The sequence below is a fragment of the Eptesicus fuscus genome, chromosome 20 (genome assembly GCF_027574615.1).
Source record: "Eptesicus fuscus isolate TK198812 chromosome 20, DD_ASM_mEF_20220401, whole genome shotgun sequence".
Classification (NCBI taxonomy): Eukaryota; Metazoa; Chordata; class Mammalia; order Chiroptera; family Vespertilionidae; genus Eptesicus; species Eptesicus fuscus.
In genome coordinates, this window is record NC_072492.1 from 19,064,859 (window position 1) to 19,081,875 (window position 17,017).

At 52.6% G+C, this 17,017-nt stretch overlaps 2 protein-coding genes across 9 annotated transcripts; both read left to right on the forward strand.

Annotated features, from left to right (window-relative positions):
* The first annotated feature begins 424 nt into the window (after nt 1-424).
* RAB34 (RAB34, member RAS oncogene family) lies at nt 425-4,333 on the forward strand. 3 transcript variants are annotated; one of them, XM_028154921.2, is made up of 10 exons: nt 425-561; nt 773-864; nt 2,574-2,642; nt 2,745-2,846; nt 2,955-3,019; nt 3,129-3,180; nt 3,366-3,447; nt 3,525-3,615; nt 3,744-3,851; nt 3,934-4,333. In XM_028154921.2, the coding sequence occupies exons 1-10, from the start codon at nt 508-510 to the stop codon at nt 3,999-4,001; spliced, it is 783 nt and encodes a 260-aa protein (XP_028010722.1). In that variant the 5' UTR covers nt 425-507; the 3' UTR covers nt 4,002-4,333. The 3 variants fall into 3 exon arrangements, with proteins under 3 accessions (XP_028010722.1, XP_008146039.1, XP_028010723.1); XM_008147817.2 differs by having other exon boundaries at nt 2,577-2,642; XM_028154922.2 differs by lacking the exon at nt 2,745-2,846.
* Nucleotides 4,334-7,076: 2,743 nt separating this feature from the next.
* On the forward strand, nt 7,077-15,469 carry PROCA1 (protein interacting with cyclin A1). Of its 6 annotated transcripts, none has more exons than XM_028154907.2 (6): nt 7,077-7,174; nt 7,421-7,542; nt 11,882-11,968; nt 14,083-14,233; nt 14,518-14,676; nt 14,763-15,469. In XM_028154907.2, the coding sequence occupies exons 2-6, from the start codon at nt 7,455-7,457 to the stop codon at nt 15,418-15,420; spliced, it is 1,143 nt and encodes a 380-aa protein (XP_028010708.1). In that variant the 5' UTR covers nt 7,077-7,174; nt 7,421-7,454; the 3' UTR covers nt 15,421-15,469. The 6 variants fall into 6 exon arrangements, with proteins under 6 accessions (XP_028010708.1, XP_008146038.1, XP_028010707.1 ...); XM_008147816.3 differs by having other exon boundaries at nt 7,078-7,174; nt 14,098-14,233; XM_028154906.2 differs by lacking the exon at nt 7,077-7,174 and having other exon boundaries at nt 7,203-7,542.
* The last annotated feature ends 1,548 nt before the right edge of the window (nt 15,470-17,017 follow it).

Genomic DNA, 17,017 nt, shown 5'->3' on the forward strand with positions numbered 1-17,017 from the left:
CCGCCTCCAGCAGCTCTCGGACCTCGCCTCGCGGTCCCTGCCCACACGGACCCGGGTGGTGAGGCCGCCCCCAGCCCCCGGGCTGCTCTGTTATGGTGGGGCCGCCTCCACCCCGAGTTGTCGTCGGGTCTCCGCGGCCTCGAGTTATCGTGGGGAGTCTCCGGCCCCGAGTTATCGTAGGGTCTGCGCGGGCCCGGGATCCCCCGGACGGGACTCCCCGCCCCCATTTGGCGGCCGAGGGGTCTCCCCGCCCCCGAGTCGTCTTCGGGACGCCCCGGGCCCGGGTGATCGTGGGTTCGCCGCAGCCCCGGGTGACCGACCCCTCCCCGTGGCCCGCAGCGATCGTGGCGTCCCCGAGGCCGCGGGCTCCCGGAGGTTCCCCTTGGCCCCGAGTTATAGTCGGGACCCCTCGGTCGCGGGTGATTGTCGGGTCCCCACGGGCCCGGGTCGCCGGGGCGGACCGGGCCTCCGCGCCTTCGCAGGGCGCCCCAGCAGGCCGCAGGCAGGATGAACCTTCTGGCGCCCGTGCGGAGGGACCGCGTCCTGGCGGAGCTGCCCCAGGTAGGCGCCGGGGCCACGTCGGGCCTCGGGCTGCGGCGGAGTGCGGGCGGGGAGGGGCGGCGCCGGGCCCGTTAGCGCTGGGGCCCAGCCCTGCCGCCCAGCGGGGCCTCCTGCTTCTGGGTGGTCCCCTCCCCACCCCCAGCCCCGGGCGGCGCGGCTGCGGGACGCGGGCCAGGACTGGGCGAGTCTCCTCCTCCTCCCTCCCTGTCAGCACCTGAGGAAGGAGGCCGCCCTGCACGTGCGCAGAGACTTCCACCCCCGGGTCACTTGCGCCTGCCAGGAGCACCGGACCGGCACCGTGGGGTGAGTTGGAGACCCCACAATAAAGACAGGAAGTCCCAGGAAACTTTGTAGTCCAAGCAATGGGGCTCCGTTTGCACCCTCTGCCAGCTGTATGGCTGTTCCCTTCATTCCAGCAAGACGGTTGGCCAGAAAGGTGGCGGTTCAGTTCCCACACAGAGAGGGGGTGGTCCTCAGTGCGCCTTCCACATACCACCCACTTGAGCCCCAGGGTTCCAGGCGGGGGAGGGGGGCTGTGCCTATACCTGAGTCCAATTGTGGGTATAAAAGGGAATACTGACAACAGTTGCCACTATTTTTTTTTAAAATGTTTTCTTATTGATTTCGGAGAAGAAGGAAGAGGGAGAGCTAGAAACATCAATGATGAGAGAGAATCACCGATTGGCCGCCCCCTGCACACCGCCCACTGGGGATTGAGCCCGCAACCCCCCCACGTGCCCCTCACCGGAATGGAACCCAGGACCCCTCAGTCCACAGGCCGGCGTGTTATCCACTGAGCCAAACCGGCCAGGGCAACAGTTGCCACTATTAATGTAGCAGTGTCTGTGTGCCAGGAAGTGTGTTGGATACTGTTACTTTTTTTTTTTTTTTTTTTTACAGAGAGGAAGGGAGAGGGATAGAGAGTTAGAAACATCGGTGAGAGAGAAACATCGACCAGCCGCCTCCCGCACACCCCCTACTGGGGATGTGCCCGAAACCAAGCTACATGCCCTTGACCGGAATCGAACCTGGGACCCTTGAGTCCGCAGGCCGACGCTCTATCCATTGAGCCAAACCGTTTTCGGCAGGATACTGTTACTTTTATGAAATGGAAAACACCATCACTTTTAAAGATGTACCCTGATTTCAGAGATATTAAAATGTATGGGGGGCGGCATGTTTCAGAATATAGAATATTTATCTCATTTTTACCTTCACAACAACCCAATAAAATATATTCTTTTTTTATTTTATCAAATTTATTGGGGTGATATTAGTCAACATGGACATATAGGTTTTAGGTGTGGGTTTGTATGTTACACACCATGTGTTCACTACCCAAAGAAAATATATTCTAAATCTCCACTTAAATGTTGAAACTGAGATAGAGAGACTAAGTAATTTGTCCTAAGTTACACAGCTAGTAAGTGTGAGAGCTGGGATTCAAATATATGTCTTTTTTTTTTTTTAATATATTTCTTTTTTTTTCTTTTTTTAATATATTTTATTGGGTTGTGTGTGGTGTGTTTTCAGAATATAGAATATTTTCCACTGAGCCAAACCACTATCCACTGAGCCAAACCACTTTCGGCTAAATATATTTCTTTATTGATTTCAGAACAGAAGGAAGAGGGATAGAGCGATAGAAACATCAATGATGAGAGAGAATCATTGATCGGCTGCCTCCTGCATGCCCCCTATTGGGGATCGAGCCCACAACCCGGGCATGTGCCCCTGGCCGGAATCGAACCTGGGACCCTTCAGTCCGCAGGCCGACGCTCTATCCACCGAGTCAAACCGGCCAGGCAATATATCTGTCTTTTTGATACTGAAGCACAAAACACTCCTAGCCAGCACATCTGTCCAGAAAGCTGCCTAGGAGGCCTGGTGTCTACTGGTGTCTGGCAATTGCAGCCCGGGTGCAACTGCCCTGGTAGACCTCTTCGGTTGCACTGGGACTCCCTAGGGTGAAAGAACTAGTGCCCACTCCTCTTGCCTCCTCTTGTGTCCAGCAGATTTAAGATCTCCAAGGTCATTGTGGTGGGGGACCTGTCGGTGGGGAAGACTTGTCTCATTAATAGGTAAGAGGGTGCTGGAGCGGAACTGGGTTGGGCTGGGCAGGGTAGGGCCAGGGCTAGCCAGATGGGCTGGGCTAAAGGCCAGAGCATCTGGTGCCCCCTCAGGTTCTGCAAAGACACCTTTGATAAGAATTACAAGGCCACCATTGGAGTGGACTTTGAGATGGAACGATTTGAGGTGTTGGGCATCCCCTTCAGTCTGCAGCTGTGAGTGCTTCTTCCTCTCTCCCTCTTCCAGCCATTCCTTCCTCTAGCACTTACACCCCACCTACCCCCTATCCCGCATACCTCTGTTTCACCCCTCCTCCCTCCTAGCTGGGATACCGCTGGACAGGAGAGATTCAAATGCATCGCATCAACCTACTACCGAGGAGCTCAAGGTGAGGGGCTGGGTGAAGTGGGGCAGGTGGCTGCTTCTAACCCAGAGCTGTGGAAATGAGCCAGTCGTGTCTCCCTATCAACCTGGGACTGTGTCTGCCACTCTTCCAGCCATCATCATTGTCTTCAACCTGAATGATGTGGCCTCCCTGGAACATACCAAGTATGTGGGGGTGCTGACATATAGGGAGGCTCTGAGAAGAGAGGGTTCCAAGAGAAGGAAAGAGGGGGTGGTCAGGGGCCTGGTAGGGAAGGAAAGAAGGCATCTAGGAGCGGAGGATAATTGAGCATCTGAGTGTCAGGGGCAGGAGCCTGCCCTCATCTCTTGCTGTCCACCGTCTGTGGCAGGCAGTGGCTCGCTGATGCACTCAAGGAGAACGACCCTTCCAGCGTGCTTCTCTTCCTTGTGGGTTCCAAGAAGGACCTGAGTGTGAGTGTGCCCGTGGGGGACCTTCCCAACGCGGTAAGGGAACCCCCCCCCCCCATCTGACTCCGACTTCCCTGCAGACTCCTGCTCAGTATGTGCTGATGGAGAGAGACGCGCTCAAGGTGGCCCAAGAGATGAAGGCCGAGTACTGGGCGGTCTCGTCGCTCACTGGTGAGTAAGAGGGTTAGGCCTGCTGCGTGGCATTCCTGCTTCCCTTGCCTCTCACTCCTACACTCCAGCTGTGCCCAGGGACCCCGGGCTGGAAGTGCCTCTGAGCACCCATCTGTTCCTTGTGTCAGGTGAAAATGTCCGGGAATTCTTTTTCCGTGTGGCGGCCCTGACCTTTGAGGCCAACGTGCTGGCTGAGCTGGAGAAATCAGGGGCCCGGCGCATTGGGGATGTTGTCCGTGAGTTCCCACCTGGATGAGGGTGGCAGGAAGCATGGGGAACCTCCAGTCCCTGCTTCACTTATGTCTCACTCTTCTTCAGGCATCAACAGTGATGATCATGACCTCTACCTAACTGCCCGCAAGAAGAAGCCCACGTGCTGCTTGTGAGGGACTGCCCAGCCCTGGGGCACGTGCCACCTCAACTCGCCCAGAGCTCTGTCCCTGGACATCTGCACTGACTGTTACTCCAAACCAAAGAGCTGCCCGCTGGTGGCAGTACCCCCAGAGGGGTAGTTGGGACCATGCTAGTCACTTCCTGCCCCTGGGCACCATACCAAAGACTGGATGCCCCCTCGATCCAGCGACTCTCCAGGGTGCCCAGTGGTGGGGAGGTAGTCCCTGCCGCTTTTGCTCAACCTGCTGGGCCTTTGGGGTGTGAGGATGCTTAATGATCCCAGCCTCATACTGTGCCTTATGCATTAAAATCTCTGTTATCAGCAGCCTGGGGGTTGAAGTCCTTTGTTGGGGATGAGGGCAGGGCTGTCTGGTGATCTTGGGACTGGAGCCTCCTGCTGGGATGCTGGACGTCTCTGGCCGCTGGGCAAGCCTCAGGCAGGCTGGGAGCTCAGGGACCATGTTTGGGGGAGGGGGAGGGCTGCACTCTCACCGGGTGAGATCTGAATTGTTGGCTTTGAGAGCCCTTTCCTGTCATCCTTTCCCCCAAAATGTGTCCTTCTACTTGGTGCTTATACCCAAATTTCCACCATTGGATAATATTCTTTCCTCCCTCCTTTCTTCCTTCCTTTTCTTCTCTTTTTCTTCTTTTGCCTCATCCTGTATTCCCTTTTATTTATTTTGTTAATCCTCACCCGAGGATATTTCTCCATTGATTTTTAAAGAAAGTGGAAAGGGCAGGGGGGGGGGAGGGATAAAGAGAGAAACATCAATGTAAGAGAAACACATCGATTGGTTGCCTCCCCCACACGTTCCCACCAGGACCGGGGATGGAGACTGCAACTGAGGTACATGCCCTTGACTGGTATTGAACTCAGGACCCCTCAATCTGAGGGCTGATGCTCTAACCACTGAGCAAAACCAGCTAGGGCCCCGCCTTCCCTTTATTTTTTATTTGTTTATATATTTCTTTATTGATTTCAGAGAGGAAGGGAGAGGGAGAGAGAAAAACATCAATGATGAGAGAGAATCATTGATCGGCTGCCTCCTGCATGCCTCCTACCCCAGATAGAGCCCGCAATCCAGGCATGTACCTTTGGCCAGAATCGATAACCCAGGACCCTTCAGTTCATAGACTGACGCTCTATCCACTGAGCCAAACCAGCTAGGGCCCACCGTCCCTTTAAAAAATACTTCTCTGAGGGGAACACAGTGAGAAGTGATTGTGTTTTTGATACTTTTTGGATTGACCATAAGGCCCAGGGAGGTAGGGGCTGGGCTATTATTCAGAAAATATGTTACCTAATACCTAATTATATTAGGGGTATAAACATAAAATTATGAGTGGTACCTTTTTACATCTTAAAACATGACTAAAGAACTAAATGGAATAAAAAATAAGATGTGTATTTTTCCCTCTTCAAAACAAAAGACACATACTCTACGGAGGACCTGCACTTGAATCCTCACTTGCCTCGTCTTGTGTCCTCCTAGGACACTCAGGCAGATCACTATCCTCTGTGCCTCAGTTTCTTCATCTATAAAATGAGGCTGATAATACTGATGAGGTTTCATGGATGAAATGAGATAAGGCACTACCAAATACATAGGAAGAGCTCAAAAACCTCAACTATTACAACTATTTACAGGAGGAGTGACCAAGATCCCTGCTCATTGTTGACATCTGACTCAGAGCTATACATTAGTTGGAAGCATCTCAGACATCTGGACCAACAATGGAGGGACACGTGGCCTGGTGCCATCCTGGGAAAGCATGGAGGATCAAGATTAGAATACAGATCCTGGCTCCCAGCCAGCAAGTGCTCTGTCCATTCCATGCCTGCTTTCATTCTTCCCCGCTTCTCTGTTCTGGGAGGGTTGGCTTTTTCTGCACACTCCCCTTTCGCCCTGGCGGTGGTCCTACCCAGTCATGTTGCTGGGTCTGGAGGAAAGTGAAGGTTGGCCTCATGAAGAGCAGCAGCAGGAGGGGCCCTGGGTTTCTCTGGAGAAAACCAAGGTTAAATACCATCCATTCCTTTCCATCCTTTGAGGCATGACCTCACTTTGGAGCCTGATACCAAGAAAAATTGAGGGGCGTGATGTGTGGAATGCTGGTTATGGGGCTCTAACATTCTTTCACACGCTCCTGGAATTGTTTTTTGTTTATCTTTGCGCCCTCATAGGACTGCACTCATCAACCCTTTCCTTGCACAGAGCCCGTAACTGTGTGTGTGTGTGTGTGTGTGTGTGTGTGTGTGTGTGTGTGTGTGTAGTCTGCACCACAATACTGTTGTGGAGTGTTTGTGCTGAGTAAAATGTGGGGAGCAGGGGGTATGGTTCTGTATTCGGGGTAGCCTCTGTGAGGGGTGTGTGCATATTGTATTAGTCTGTGTGTGGTGAGTAGATTTTGTTATGTGTGCTATATGTGTGATACAAGCATGCTCAACGTGCATGCTATCCTTAAGGGTGTGAGGGGTGTATGGTGGAGGGATGTGTGTGGTAGGTTACTATGAATCCAGTGGATCCTGCTCCCAGCACTGCGCAAGCCTATGGAGACACATAAGGTTGTGTGACTGAAGTAAGATAAAGCACTAACATATAGGAAGAGCTTTATACATAGGAAGAGCTCAAAACCCTTAACTATGATAATTTTTTGGGGAAATTGACCAAGACCCTGCCTTTTGTTAAGATCTTTATTGGGCAGTATTCCTCTGGGCCTGGGTGCCTCATGGGGGCTGGAAGGGAATACTGGGAAGAAGCTCTGGCGGTGGGCGCCACCTTGGGGCTGGGATCGGACATCCAGTCGTCATCCCAGGACTCTGCTGGCGGAGAGAGAGCGAGAGATCCTGGCCTTCCGCCAGGCCTGGAGGAACCTCCGGGAGCCGGGATAGCAGGGTGGAGGTTGGAAGCGGTCGCTCCCCAGGCTGCAGGGAGAGCGTCACGTGTAGACTGGGGGCGGGGCTAAGGGCCGCGGCGAGGTTCGGAAGGGATTGGGAGGGGCCGGGAGCGGTGCCAAGTGTGAAGTTGAGAGAATGGATGGGGCGGGGCTAGGGGCGGGGCTAAAGTCTGGGTAGGGGGCAGGAAAGAGTTAAGAGCTAAGGGTAGATCTGGAGAGGAACTAGGATGGGCCAGAGCGGCCTAGCTAAGGTTTGGGCCTGAGATTAAAGGTGAGGTACTAAGGTTAAAGTGGAACCAAGAGGGAAGAGCCCGGGAGGCGCTGGGGTGCCCCGGATGAAGAGCGTGGCTGGAGCTTAGACTTGGGCTGAGAAGACATCGCAGCTTAGAACGGGGCTGGGGAAAGTGGGTGGAGGGGTGGCACCAGCATGAGGCAGAGCTGAGGGGGCGAAGCTGAGGTCGGGGTTTACGGCTGGCTCGGCCAAGCTGAGGTTCAGGTTTGGACTTCTGCGGGCCAGAGTCTTGTAGAGAGGAAGAACTGGGCCGAGAGCGATGTGGGTGAGGACGACAATGACCATTGAAAGGTGGACTAAGAAAAAGACTGAGGACAATGCCAACGTCTGGGATGATAGCAGCAGTGGTAAGGCGAGGGCGGGCAGAAGATTAGGGGAGGGCTTCCACCCGCGGCCGTGGCTCCGGGGCTGGCCTGCGGACCTAGTGAGCCTGACGAAGGAGGCGGGGCCAAGGGCAGGCTGGGGCGGGGTTAGAGCCTGGGGGCGGGCTCACGGCGAGCCGCGGACCAATGATGGAGGACTGGAGTCCCGAGGGCCTGGGAATGACCTCCGGGTCTGGCTGGAGCGGGAGCTGTCACTCCTGTTAGTAGGGCCGGGAGCCCTCGCTGTGCAGCAGCTCAGGGCCCGGGCAGTAGCCCAATTAGTGCGGGGCTGGAGCCCATGGCCCAGAGCCCACCCTGTCGCCGGGGCTTGGGCGGACTATTAGTGCGGGGCTTGGGTTCTATTGACTCTGAGGGCAAGGAATCTGGTGGCTCCCAGCGTGACGTCACAATCGCCTACAAACGTGGGCGGGGCCGGGGTGGCGTTTCCTAGGAGACGCGTGCACGCTGTGCGTGCGTTGCTCCCTCCTCTTCCCTTCTTCCCTTCCTTGTTATTTCCCCCCCTTTCTTTCTCCCTCTCGCCTTCCCTCCCTACCTCCCTCATTCATCTGCTCCAGTGTCGAACCTGGAATCCCACCGCCTGTGCCAGGGCGGGGGGAGCTCCTCGCCCGCAGGACCGGGAGGATTTTGTACAAATGAGCATCACCTGTGAGTTTTGAGAGGATTCTGTACAAATGAACATCACCTGTGAGTTTTGAGTTAGGTCCCTGCGCCCTGATTAATGTCCTATGGAGAAGGAGGCCACACACCTCCCTCTTTCTTTTAAATCATTACCCTCCTCATTCATTATGAAGTCCCCCTCTCCCAACCCCATCTCTAACCTCAATCACTTCTGCTGCAGGAGCTCTGGACTGCGGCTTCAGTGGGAGCTCCCTCGTTCTTCCTGTGAAACTAGAGAGCAGATTGCCTTCCTCAGATTTGAGGAGAATTACTAAATCCCACCCCTTGGCAAACGCGATTATCAGGACTTAGAGGAAGTTAGTGGAACCTGCATATAGACCTTTAAAAAAAAACATTGAATACAGTAGTAATTAAGAAAATTTTTTATTTATTTCAGAGGAAGGGAGAGGGAGATAGAAACATTAATGATGAGAATCATTGAATAGCTGCCTCCTGCACACCCCTTACTGGGGATCGAGTCGTTAACCCCCGCATGTGCTCTGAAGGGGAATGACCTTTTGGTTCATAGGTTCATGCTCACCCACTGAGCCACACCAACTAGGCTCATGTATTTTTTTTTATTTTTTTTTTAAACATATATTTTATTGATTTTATTACAGAGAGGAAGAGAGAGGGATAGAGAGTTAGAAACATCGATGAGAGAGAAACATCGATCAGCTGCCTCTTGCACACGCCCCACTGGGGATGTGCCCGCAACCAAGGTACATGCCCTTGACCGGAATTGAACCTGGGACCTTTCAGTCCGCAGGCCGACGCTCTATCCACTGAGCCAAACCGGTTTCGGCTCATGTATTTTTTTCAATCAACCAATATTTACTGAGTACTTTATTTTATTTTATTGATTTTTTACAGAGAGGAAGGGAGAGGGATAGAGAGTTAGAAACATTGATCAGCTGCCTCCTGCACACCTCCTAATTGGGATGTGCCCGCAATTAAGGTACATGCCCTTGACTGGAATCGAACCTGGTACCCTTCAGTCCGCAGGCCGACACTCTATCCACTGAGCCAAACTGGTTAGGGCTTTCTTTTTTTAAAAATCCTCACACAAGGATATGTTTATTGATTTTATTTTAGAGAAAGAGGAAGGGAGAGAGCAAGAGAGAAATATCGATAGGAGAGAGAAACATTGATTTATTGTTCCACTTATTTATGCATTCATTGGTTGACTTTGGTATGTGCCCTGACCAGGGATGGATCCCGAAATTTGGCATATCAGGACAATGCTCTAATCAACTGAGCTACCCAGCTAGGGCTTACCGAGTACTTTCTATGTCCCAGGATCTGTAGAAGCAGAATCAGATGAAATACGGGTCTTGTTCTCAAGTTGCCATAAATGCATGAGGTACCCTGGCAGGGTAAAAGGGCACAAGACATGTGTGACCAATTCTACTTTGATAGCATTGTTCTTTCCAAGATGAGCAGGTATTTCTGGGTCGTGGGAGGCAGAAGAGAAGGAATGGAGAAGGGGATGGATGAGTGGGAGGAGCTGATAACTGAGAAAGGAACCAGGGCACTGGTCCTGGGGTGGGGACAAGATAAGGACATCATCTTGAAGGCAGTAGAATGCTATTAAAGAAGAGGAACATGGTAGACCAGTTGGCATCTAGAAAACTCAGTTTGGCTGCATTGTGAGGACTGCATGAGGGTAGTGAGACAGGAGGTGGGGAGGCCAGGCAGGAGGCTACTGCAGTTGTCTTGGTGAGAGATAATGAGGGTGTGAACCAAGAGAGGTAGATGTGGGAGCAGATAGGCATGACAAGATTTGGTCATCAAGTTGGTATAGAAGTGAGGGAAAGGGTGACTCTTAGATTTCTAGCTGTGGTGTCTATTGCTGTCTGAAGTGGAAGATATAAGAGGGGGTGGTTCATGGAGTGTAGGAAGAAGATGGTAGGTTCATGTGGGACATGTTGGTCTAAGATGTTTGGGAACATCCAAGAAGGTATTGGCCACCTGCTCAGCAAAGCAATCTGGATTAGAGATCCATCCAGAATTATGTCATTTTATTGGTGGATGCTGAAACCATGGAGGTGGATGCCATTATCAAAGACAAGTACTCTGAGAAGTAGAGTAAAACAGAAACCTGGTGATCATCAATTTAAGGAGTACAGCAGAGGAGTTAGGAAAGAACTAAAGAGCTTGTCAGAAAAAAAAGAGAGGAATGAGAGAGGTTTGCATGGAAGTCGAAGGTATAGAGCACACAGAAGAGATTCATTGGTTAACAGGGTCAAGTGAGATAAGACAAAAAGAAGGCCACTGGGTGTGGCTTTTGGGAAATTGTTGATAGCCTTTGCCTTGGGCTAATTTGATAGGGGTGGCTGCCACGTGTAGGTGGCTGGAATAGAGACAGGTGAAGATTCTGAGCTCACTGAAGGTAGGGTCTGTGCCTCTGGTGTCTAGTAAAGCTACTCAATATGTCTGTTAAATGAGTGGATAAACTTGGATTGAAAAGGAAGAGGAGTAGTGTTAGAGGGAGAAATAGGGTTCACAGAGTGCTTTGTTTAAAGTTGTTCATAGCCTATAGGGGGAAAACAAACCATTAAATAAGGAGATCAAAATTCTGGCTGGGACCTAGAGTTCAGGTGCTTTGGGCAGGAGGAAGGGACACTTCCCCAGGCTGGAGGAGCGTTGATGAGGGTGGGAGCAGCCACAGATGAGGCTGGTGAAATGATCTGCTGGAAGGAACAGCAGCAGGAAAGGAGTTTCCAGGGAAGTGCTGTGGAAAGCAGGAGCTGACCAGGGAACTGTAAAAAGATGACCAAGTGCCACTGAAGGCTCAGTTTAAGTCCCCCAAGTAATCAGCTTCCTTTTTAAAAAATATATTTTTATTGATTTCAGAGAGGAAGGGAGAGTGAGAGTGAGAAAGAAACACCAATGATAAGAATTATTGATTGGCTGTCTCCTGCATGCCCCCACCCTGAGGATCAAACCCACAACCTGGACATATGCCCTGACCGGGAATAGAACCGTGACCTACTGGTTCATAGGTTGATGCTCAACCACTGAGCCACGCTGGCTGGGCTCAACTTCCTTTCTTAAGCAGAACTCAGCTCCTGATGCCCCAAAGGATAAACTAAGCGCAGGCTCTCCCCTGTGGCTGTTGATGCAGCTGCTGTCCCAGTTGAAGTTCTGCTGACGGACAACCTCTGACCCAGCTCCACACACCCTATGACAATTCCTGGAACTGTCTGTCCTTCCTTGTCTAGATTGGCTCACTCCTATTCTTTCTCCAGATTCAGCTCCTGTTAAGCTTCTTTCAAGAATCCTTTCCTAATCTCACCCTACACCAAGCAGGTCAATCTCGAAGCCCTCGGACCACATGAGTTTGACATGCTTGCCCTATACCCTCACTGTCTCTAGGTGCCCTTGATCTCTGCTTCCAGGCCTCCTTCCCACCATTTCCCTCACTATCAGTGTTGGCATCACACCACAGTCATGAACTGTTCCACATACCGCCCCTTCGTCTCTTCTCAAACCCTCTCCCAACCCCTTGAAAGCAGAGACTGTTTTTGTCAATCTGCATCTTGGATGCAGCTGGTGCCTGACACCTGTGGCATCTCAGAAAATGTTTGATGAATGAATGGCATGGGAAGGGGATGCTGCCTGTGGCCACTCTGTTCTCTCTCAGATGTAAACAGGTTACCCAGCTGGGAAAGAGGACGTCTGCTGGCTGGCGTGGCGTCTAGCACTGATGCATCTATCTTCTCCTCTGAAGGTGGGTCCAGGGGAATCTCTGGCTCCAGAGGCCCCTCCCCCTACCCCCCACCCCCGCTAACTTGGGAAAGCTGACACCTAGTGGTAGGAAGAAGGGAGGGAAGTGTTTGGTCCTGAAGGGGTTACCCAGCAGCCCCACCCCACCCCACCCCCTATTCATGCCAGAGAGGGCCCCTTTCTGGAGACCACAGTCACCCCTTTGTATAACACTTTATGGTGCACAAATATCTTTGACATTTGAACTGAGTCTTCCCAACAACCCTGTATAATAGGTTACCACCATCCCCATTTTTAAAATGAATTTATTGATTTTTAGGGGGCGGGGGAGAGGAGAAACATTGTTCTACTTATCTACACATTCATTGGTTGCTGTTGGGATTGAACCTGAAACCTTGTGCAAATCTTGGTATATCAGGACGATGCTCTAACCAACTGAGCTACCTGGCCAGGGTGCCATCATCCCCATTTTGTGGGCAGAAAAATGAAGGCTCGGAAAAGTGACTCGGTCCTTAGTAACCCATCTTGTGACAGAGCCAACACTTGGACTCAGGCCTATCTGATTTCAAGGACATTTGCCACTATGCTGACCTTTGCCCCAAATCAGTGGTGCTGAAGAAAGCTGAGGGTGTGGTGGTATTCCAAAGTCCTGCCTCACATACTTATGAAGAAAGGACATGAGAGGAGAGGAAGCAGACAGGGAGGCCACCAAATGGGTCAGGGTATATGGGGACCTGGGACCCTCACAGCCTGGTAGGGGGAAGGGAAGGGAGGAATGTGGGGCAAGGCTCAGACCACGCTGCTGTCTACTCATCTCTCAAGTATTTAAGGCCACTTGGCCTAACACACCCCCAGCCAGGGTTTTATGAGATCTTGCCCCAGTTTCACACCTTGTAGGGGCTGGATAAAGGTGCAATCCTCCTGGCCTGTTTGGCGGGGAGTAGCCAGCCATGGCACCCCATGCCAGGCTGCTATGGAATCATTGGTGTTCACCCACTTCTCCCTCCCAAGGTGGGTGGAGTCAGAGTCCGGGGGAGACCTGCAGGGGAGGTGCCTTGTCCTCTCCTCTGCCTTGATGTGTGAGGTCCTGGGCATGTGGAGGCATTTCATGGGCTTACCTTTTGGAGGGAGACCCATCGGTAGACTGGAGTCTCAGGCAGGGTCAGAGACCAGGCAGTGTGGGTAGAGGCTGGGAGACTCCAGTGTGTGTCCAGGACTTGCATTCCGTTGAGTAAAGGAGGTGGGAACCTTTCTCCAGGGCTTTCCCTTAATCCCAGTTCTCACCCCAGCAGCATCTCCCCTGTTCCTTGGCAAAGTGGACATGGTATCTGTGCTGCCTACAAGGGGTAGAAGGACGCAGGTTGGGGGTGGGTTGTTCAATCTGTGGCTCCAAGGACTGGGGAGAGAGAATGAAGGGGAAGTGGGAATTTGATGATTAAAGAGCAGGGAAAGAATCCAGAGTGAGCAAGGGAAAGGGGAGAGATGTGAGAAGAGTGCCTGGAGGAGAGAGGAGGAAAAAGGGAAGGACCAGAGTCAGGAGAAGCAAAGGTAATGGCAGTGGTAGAATAGGCTTTAGCTCCCATCCAGGCTTGAGCCACCATGCTGTGGTGGTCCTTGGGGCTGGAATGGTGTGAGAGGCTGCGAGCAGGGCAGAATAGGAACTGAGGATGCTGTGTTGCTGGCTCTATCACTGGGGACTCTGAAGTGGCACTTGTGGAGTGAGGTAGCTGACAGCTTCCCCAGCAGCTGGATGAGAGGTAAGCAGGAGCCAGTGGAGGGCTCCAGGGAGGTAGGCTCCCATGGAAGGCAGGGGAAGGGAAGAGGCAGGTGTCATAGGGCAGCAAGGGGGATCTGGTGAGGACCTTGGTGAGACATCTTCCTGGGAGTGTGCAGGGGGTAGACAGATTCATGCAGTGGATTGGGGAAAGCTTAGTGCTGAGACCTGGTTACTTTGGGGCTGAATTACTACTGTTCTATGAAGTAGAAACAGCTGCTTGTGGTGTGTGTGTGTGTGGGGAGGGGTGGCTGGTGGCAGGTGAATTTGGTGAAGCATGTAGACTGAGCTGTGGAAGGAGAGACCCACAGATGTGCTGCTACCGCCAATCCTATATGACCCAGACTCCGACCCCTTAGGCGAATTCAAGGACACTGACAGGTGCTGCTGGAATCACAAGCAGTGCACTGGGCATGTCATCCACCCCTTCACCTCTGATTGTGGTCACTACAACCTGCACCTGCACTCGCTCAGCCACTGTGACTGTGACTCTAGGTAAGGACCCTCCTCCTTGGGAGATCTACAGCCCAGGAGACTCCAGGGCAGAGCCAGGTCCAAACTTTCACTGCGGTCCGGTCCCCTCCTTTAACTCTGAGCAGGCACTGCCAGCCCAACCCTGGCTTTGTAAACCTGGCTCTGCTCCAAGAGCAATGGGGAGGAGGTTTTTTGGCAGCCTGGGCTGAGCTGCAGTTACTACTTGGAAAGCCCACTGTGCTTCAGGCTCTGGGCCCCCGGGGAGTCCTGGAGGTGTGGGAGCCAGGCTGAGTTCCGTGTGGCAGGGTGAAGGACTGCTCAGAGAAGACAAACAGCAGCAGCTCCCAAGATGTAGGCCCAACCTGTTCCCGAGATGTGGGCCCAACCTGTTTCGACATCATCCAGACCCCTTGCTTTGAGCTCATCCCCGAGGAAGAGTATGTGGAGCGGTTCTGGTATGGCTGGTAAGTGCTGGCAGGCTGATGGGGGCACTGTGGGGCACTGGCCCTCACTCTCTGCCAACCTTCTCTTTCCCTGTCCTCCCTCCCAGGTGCAAAAGCTACAGGCCTGTCTCTGTGGCAGTGATCCACCATCCCCTCCACCACGAATTTAGAGATGACCTAAATGAAGAAGAAGAAGAGGAGGAAGAAAGCAGACCTCCCATCCCGACCCAGGTGGGGCCCACCGCCACCACACCCGCTGACAAAGGCATAGGAATGGGCACGATCACCGGCACACCAGACTCGGCAGCTCCCATTACCATCTGGCGCTCTGAGAGTCCCACAGGGAAGTCCCAGGGCAGCAAGGTTATCAAGAAGGTCAAGAAGAAAAAGGAAAAAGAGAAAGATGAGGAGGAGACAGATGAGAAGGCAAAGCTGAAGAAAAAAATCAAGAAGGGCAAGTTGATTAAAAAGAAAGGCCCAGTTAAATCAGAATCTTCACCTCCAGACTTGAGCAGATCAATAAGCCCCAGGGAGCTGGTCAGGCTGTCAGAATCCAGCCCAGAGAGCCGGGAAGACCTGGAGAGCGAGGACAGTTACAATGACCCCAGGCAGGAGGAGCCCTCCAGCGAGGATATTGTGGAGTCATCACCCAGAAAGAGAGAGAAGAACGCGGTCCAGGCCAAGAAACTTGGGGCAAAACCCTCTCCAATCAAGAAGGTCAACAAGAGGAAATCTCCCCCAGTATCAAGCCCCAATCTCAGTTGAGGCCAGGGCGACCAGGGTGAAGAATAAATGCCATCGTGCCTGTCCCAGACCCACTGCTGCTGTTCTCTCTCCCTCTAACTTGGCCACTTCTGGGGGGAGGGGGTGGGCTCTGGGCATAGCTGGAGCAAAGGGGCCAGGGGCCTGCAGGGGTTTCTGTAGGGCAGTCCGTCTTCCAAGAGGAAGTCCATGGGAAGGTAGGTGGAAGGGCAGGGAGGGGCACTGTAACAGCCTGTTTCTCTGTAACATCCTAGGCCCAGGGCAGAAGAGCCCATCTGGGTGAGGAGGGAAGGAGGCTTCCCATCTACTGGGAGGCTGGTCTGTGTTAAATCCACTCTGGGACAGGCGGGATTATCTGTAACGATACCCCTAATAAACGGAACCTTTTAACCTCTGCCACTGTGCCTACCCTTCCCCTCTTTTAAGTGGCCCTGGAGAAGGTGCTGGTAGCACCAAAGGGAACATGATCTTATCAGCTCTGTGGACCTGCTCCTATGAGGCCCTCTACACCTTTTGTGCTAAAGGGAACTGAACTGAGTTCCTTACTAAAGGCCCAACCCCTCCCCTTCTCCCCCCAACTCTTGCCAAAAGCCAGAGATCTTAAATGAAGAAAAAGCCAGGAAGGTCCCTGTCCAGTGTGGCTCAATTGGTTGATGTCATTCCATGCATTGAGAGATCACCAGTTCGATTCCCTGTCAGGGCACATGCCAGTGTTACAGACTCATCCCCAGTGGGGGAGTGCAGGAGGCAGCTGATTGATGTTTCTCCCTTTTTCCCTCTCCCTCTCTCAAAAAAAAAAAAAAAAAAAGGCAAGGAAGGGAGCTCACCAAGTTTGGGCAGAAGTGGCTTTTTTGAGCCTCAAGCAGAGGAAAAGAAGAGGGAAAGCCTCACTTTCCCAGCCCCGACTCACAGAGCTATGAGACAAACCTTTGGGAAGAAACACAGGGAGATCAGAGTCCAGAATAAAAGAGGCTGTGGGGCTGGGGAAAGGACCAAGGCCTGGGAACTGGCCTGCAACAGCCCAGCTCCCTTTCCCAGGGCCAGTGTTTATGTGTAGCAGGCAAGTGTGGGCCCATCCTGGGTCAGACGCACTTGACTGTTGTAGAAGTACTGCCAGACATTCAGGCCCAGCTGGCAAAAAGGAAGAGAGAGGTGCAGGGGCTCAGGGTGAGAAACCCAGATTTACTTGTGGCCTTTCTCAACTGTGCCAAAGAAGTCCACAGGTGCTCCTTGACATGATGGGTTTACGTCCTGATAAACCCACTGTAAGTTGGAAATATCGTTAGGTCGAAAATGCTTTTAACACCCGAACACCACAACTTAGCCCAGTCTACTTTAAACGTGCTCAGAATACTTACATTAGCCTATAGTTGGGCAAAAGCATCTAGCACAAGCATGTCAAAGTCAAAGGCTAACACGGGCCACATAAATGAGGCATGTGGCCCGTGGGCCATGAGTTTGACATGCTTGATCTAGCACAATGAATACACTGTTGATTGGTTGTTTACCCTGGTGACTGCTCGCCTGCCTGGGAGCTGCAACTCACTGCTGCTGTTGCCCAGCATCATGCAGCATCAGGAGAGTATCCTACTGCATATCA

Coding starts and splice junctions, on each gene's coding strand:
- RAB34 (XM_028154921.2), top strand. CDS start 508: ATGAACCTTCTGGCGCCCGTGCGGAGGGACCGCGTCCTGGCGGAGCTG. Junction 562..772: donor TCCTGGCGGAGCTGCCCCAG/GTAGGCGCCGGG, acceptor CCTCCCTGTCAG/CACCTGAGGAAGGAGGCCGC. Junction 2,643..2,744: donor AAGACTTGTCTCATTAATAG/GTAAGAGGGTGC, acceptor GTGCCCCCTCAG/GTTCTGCAAAGACACCTTTG.
- PROCA1 (XM_028154907.2), top strand. CDS start 7,455: ATGTGGGTGAGGACGACAATGACCATTGAAAGGTGGACTAAGAAAAAG. Junction 7,543..11,881: donor CTGGGATGATAGCAGCAGTG/GTAAGGCGAGGG, acceptor GTTCTCTCTCAG/ATGTAAACAGGTTACCCAGC. Junction 14,677..14,762: donor GAGCGGTTCTGGTATGGCTG/GTAAGTGCTGGC, acceptor CCTCCCTCCCAG/GTGCAAAAGCTACAGGCCTG.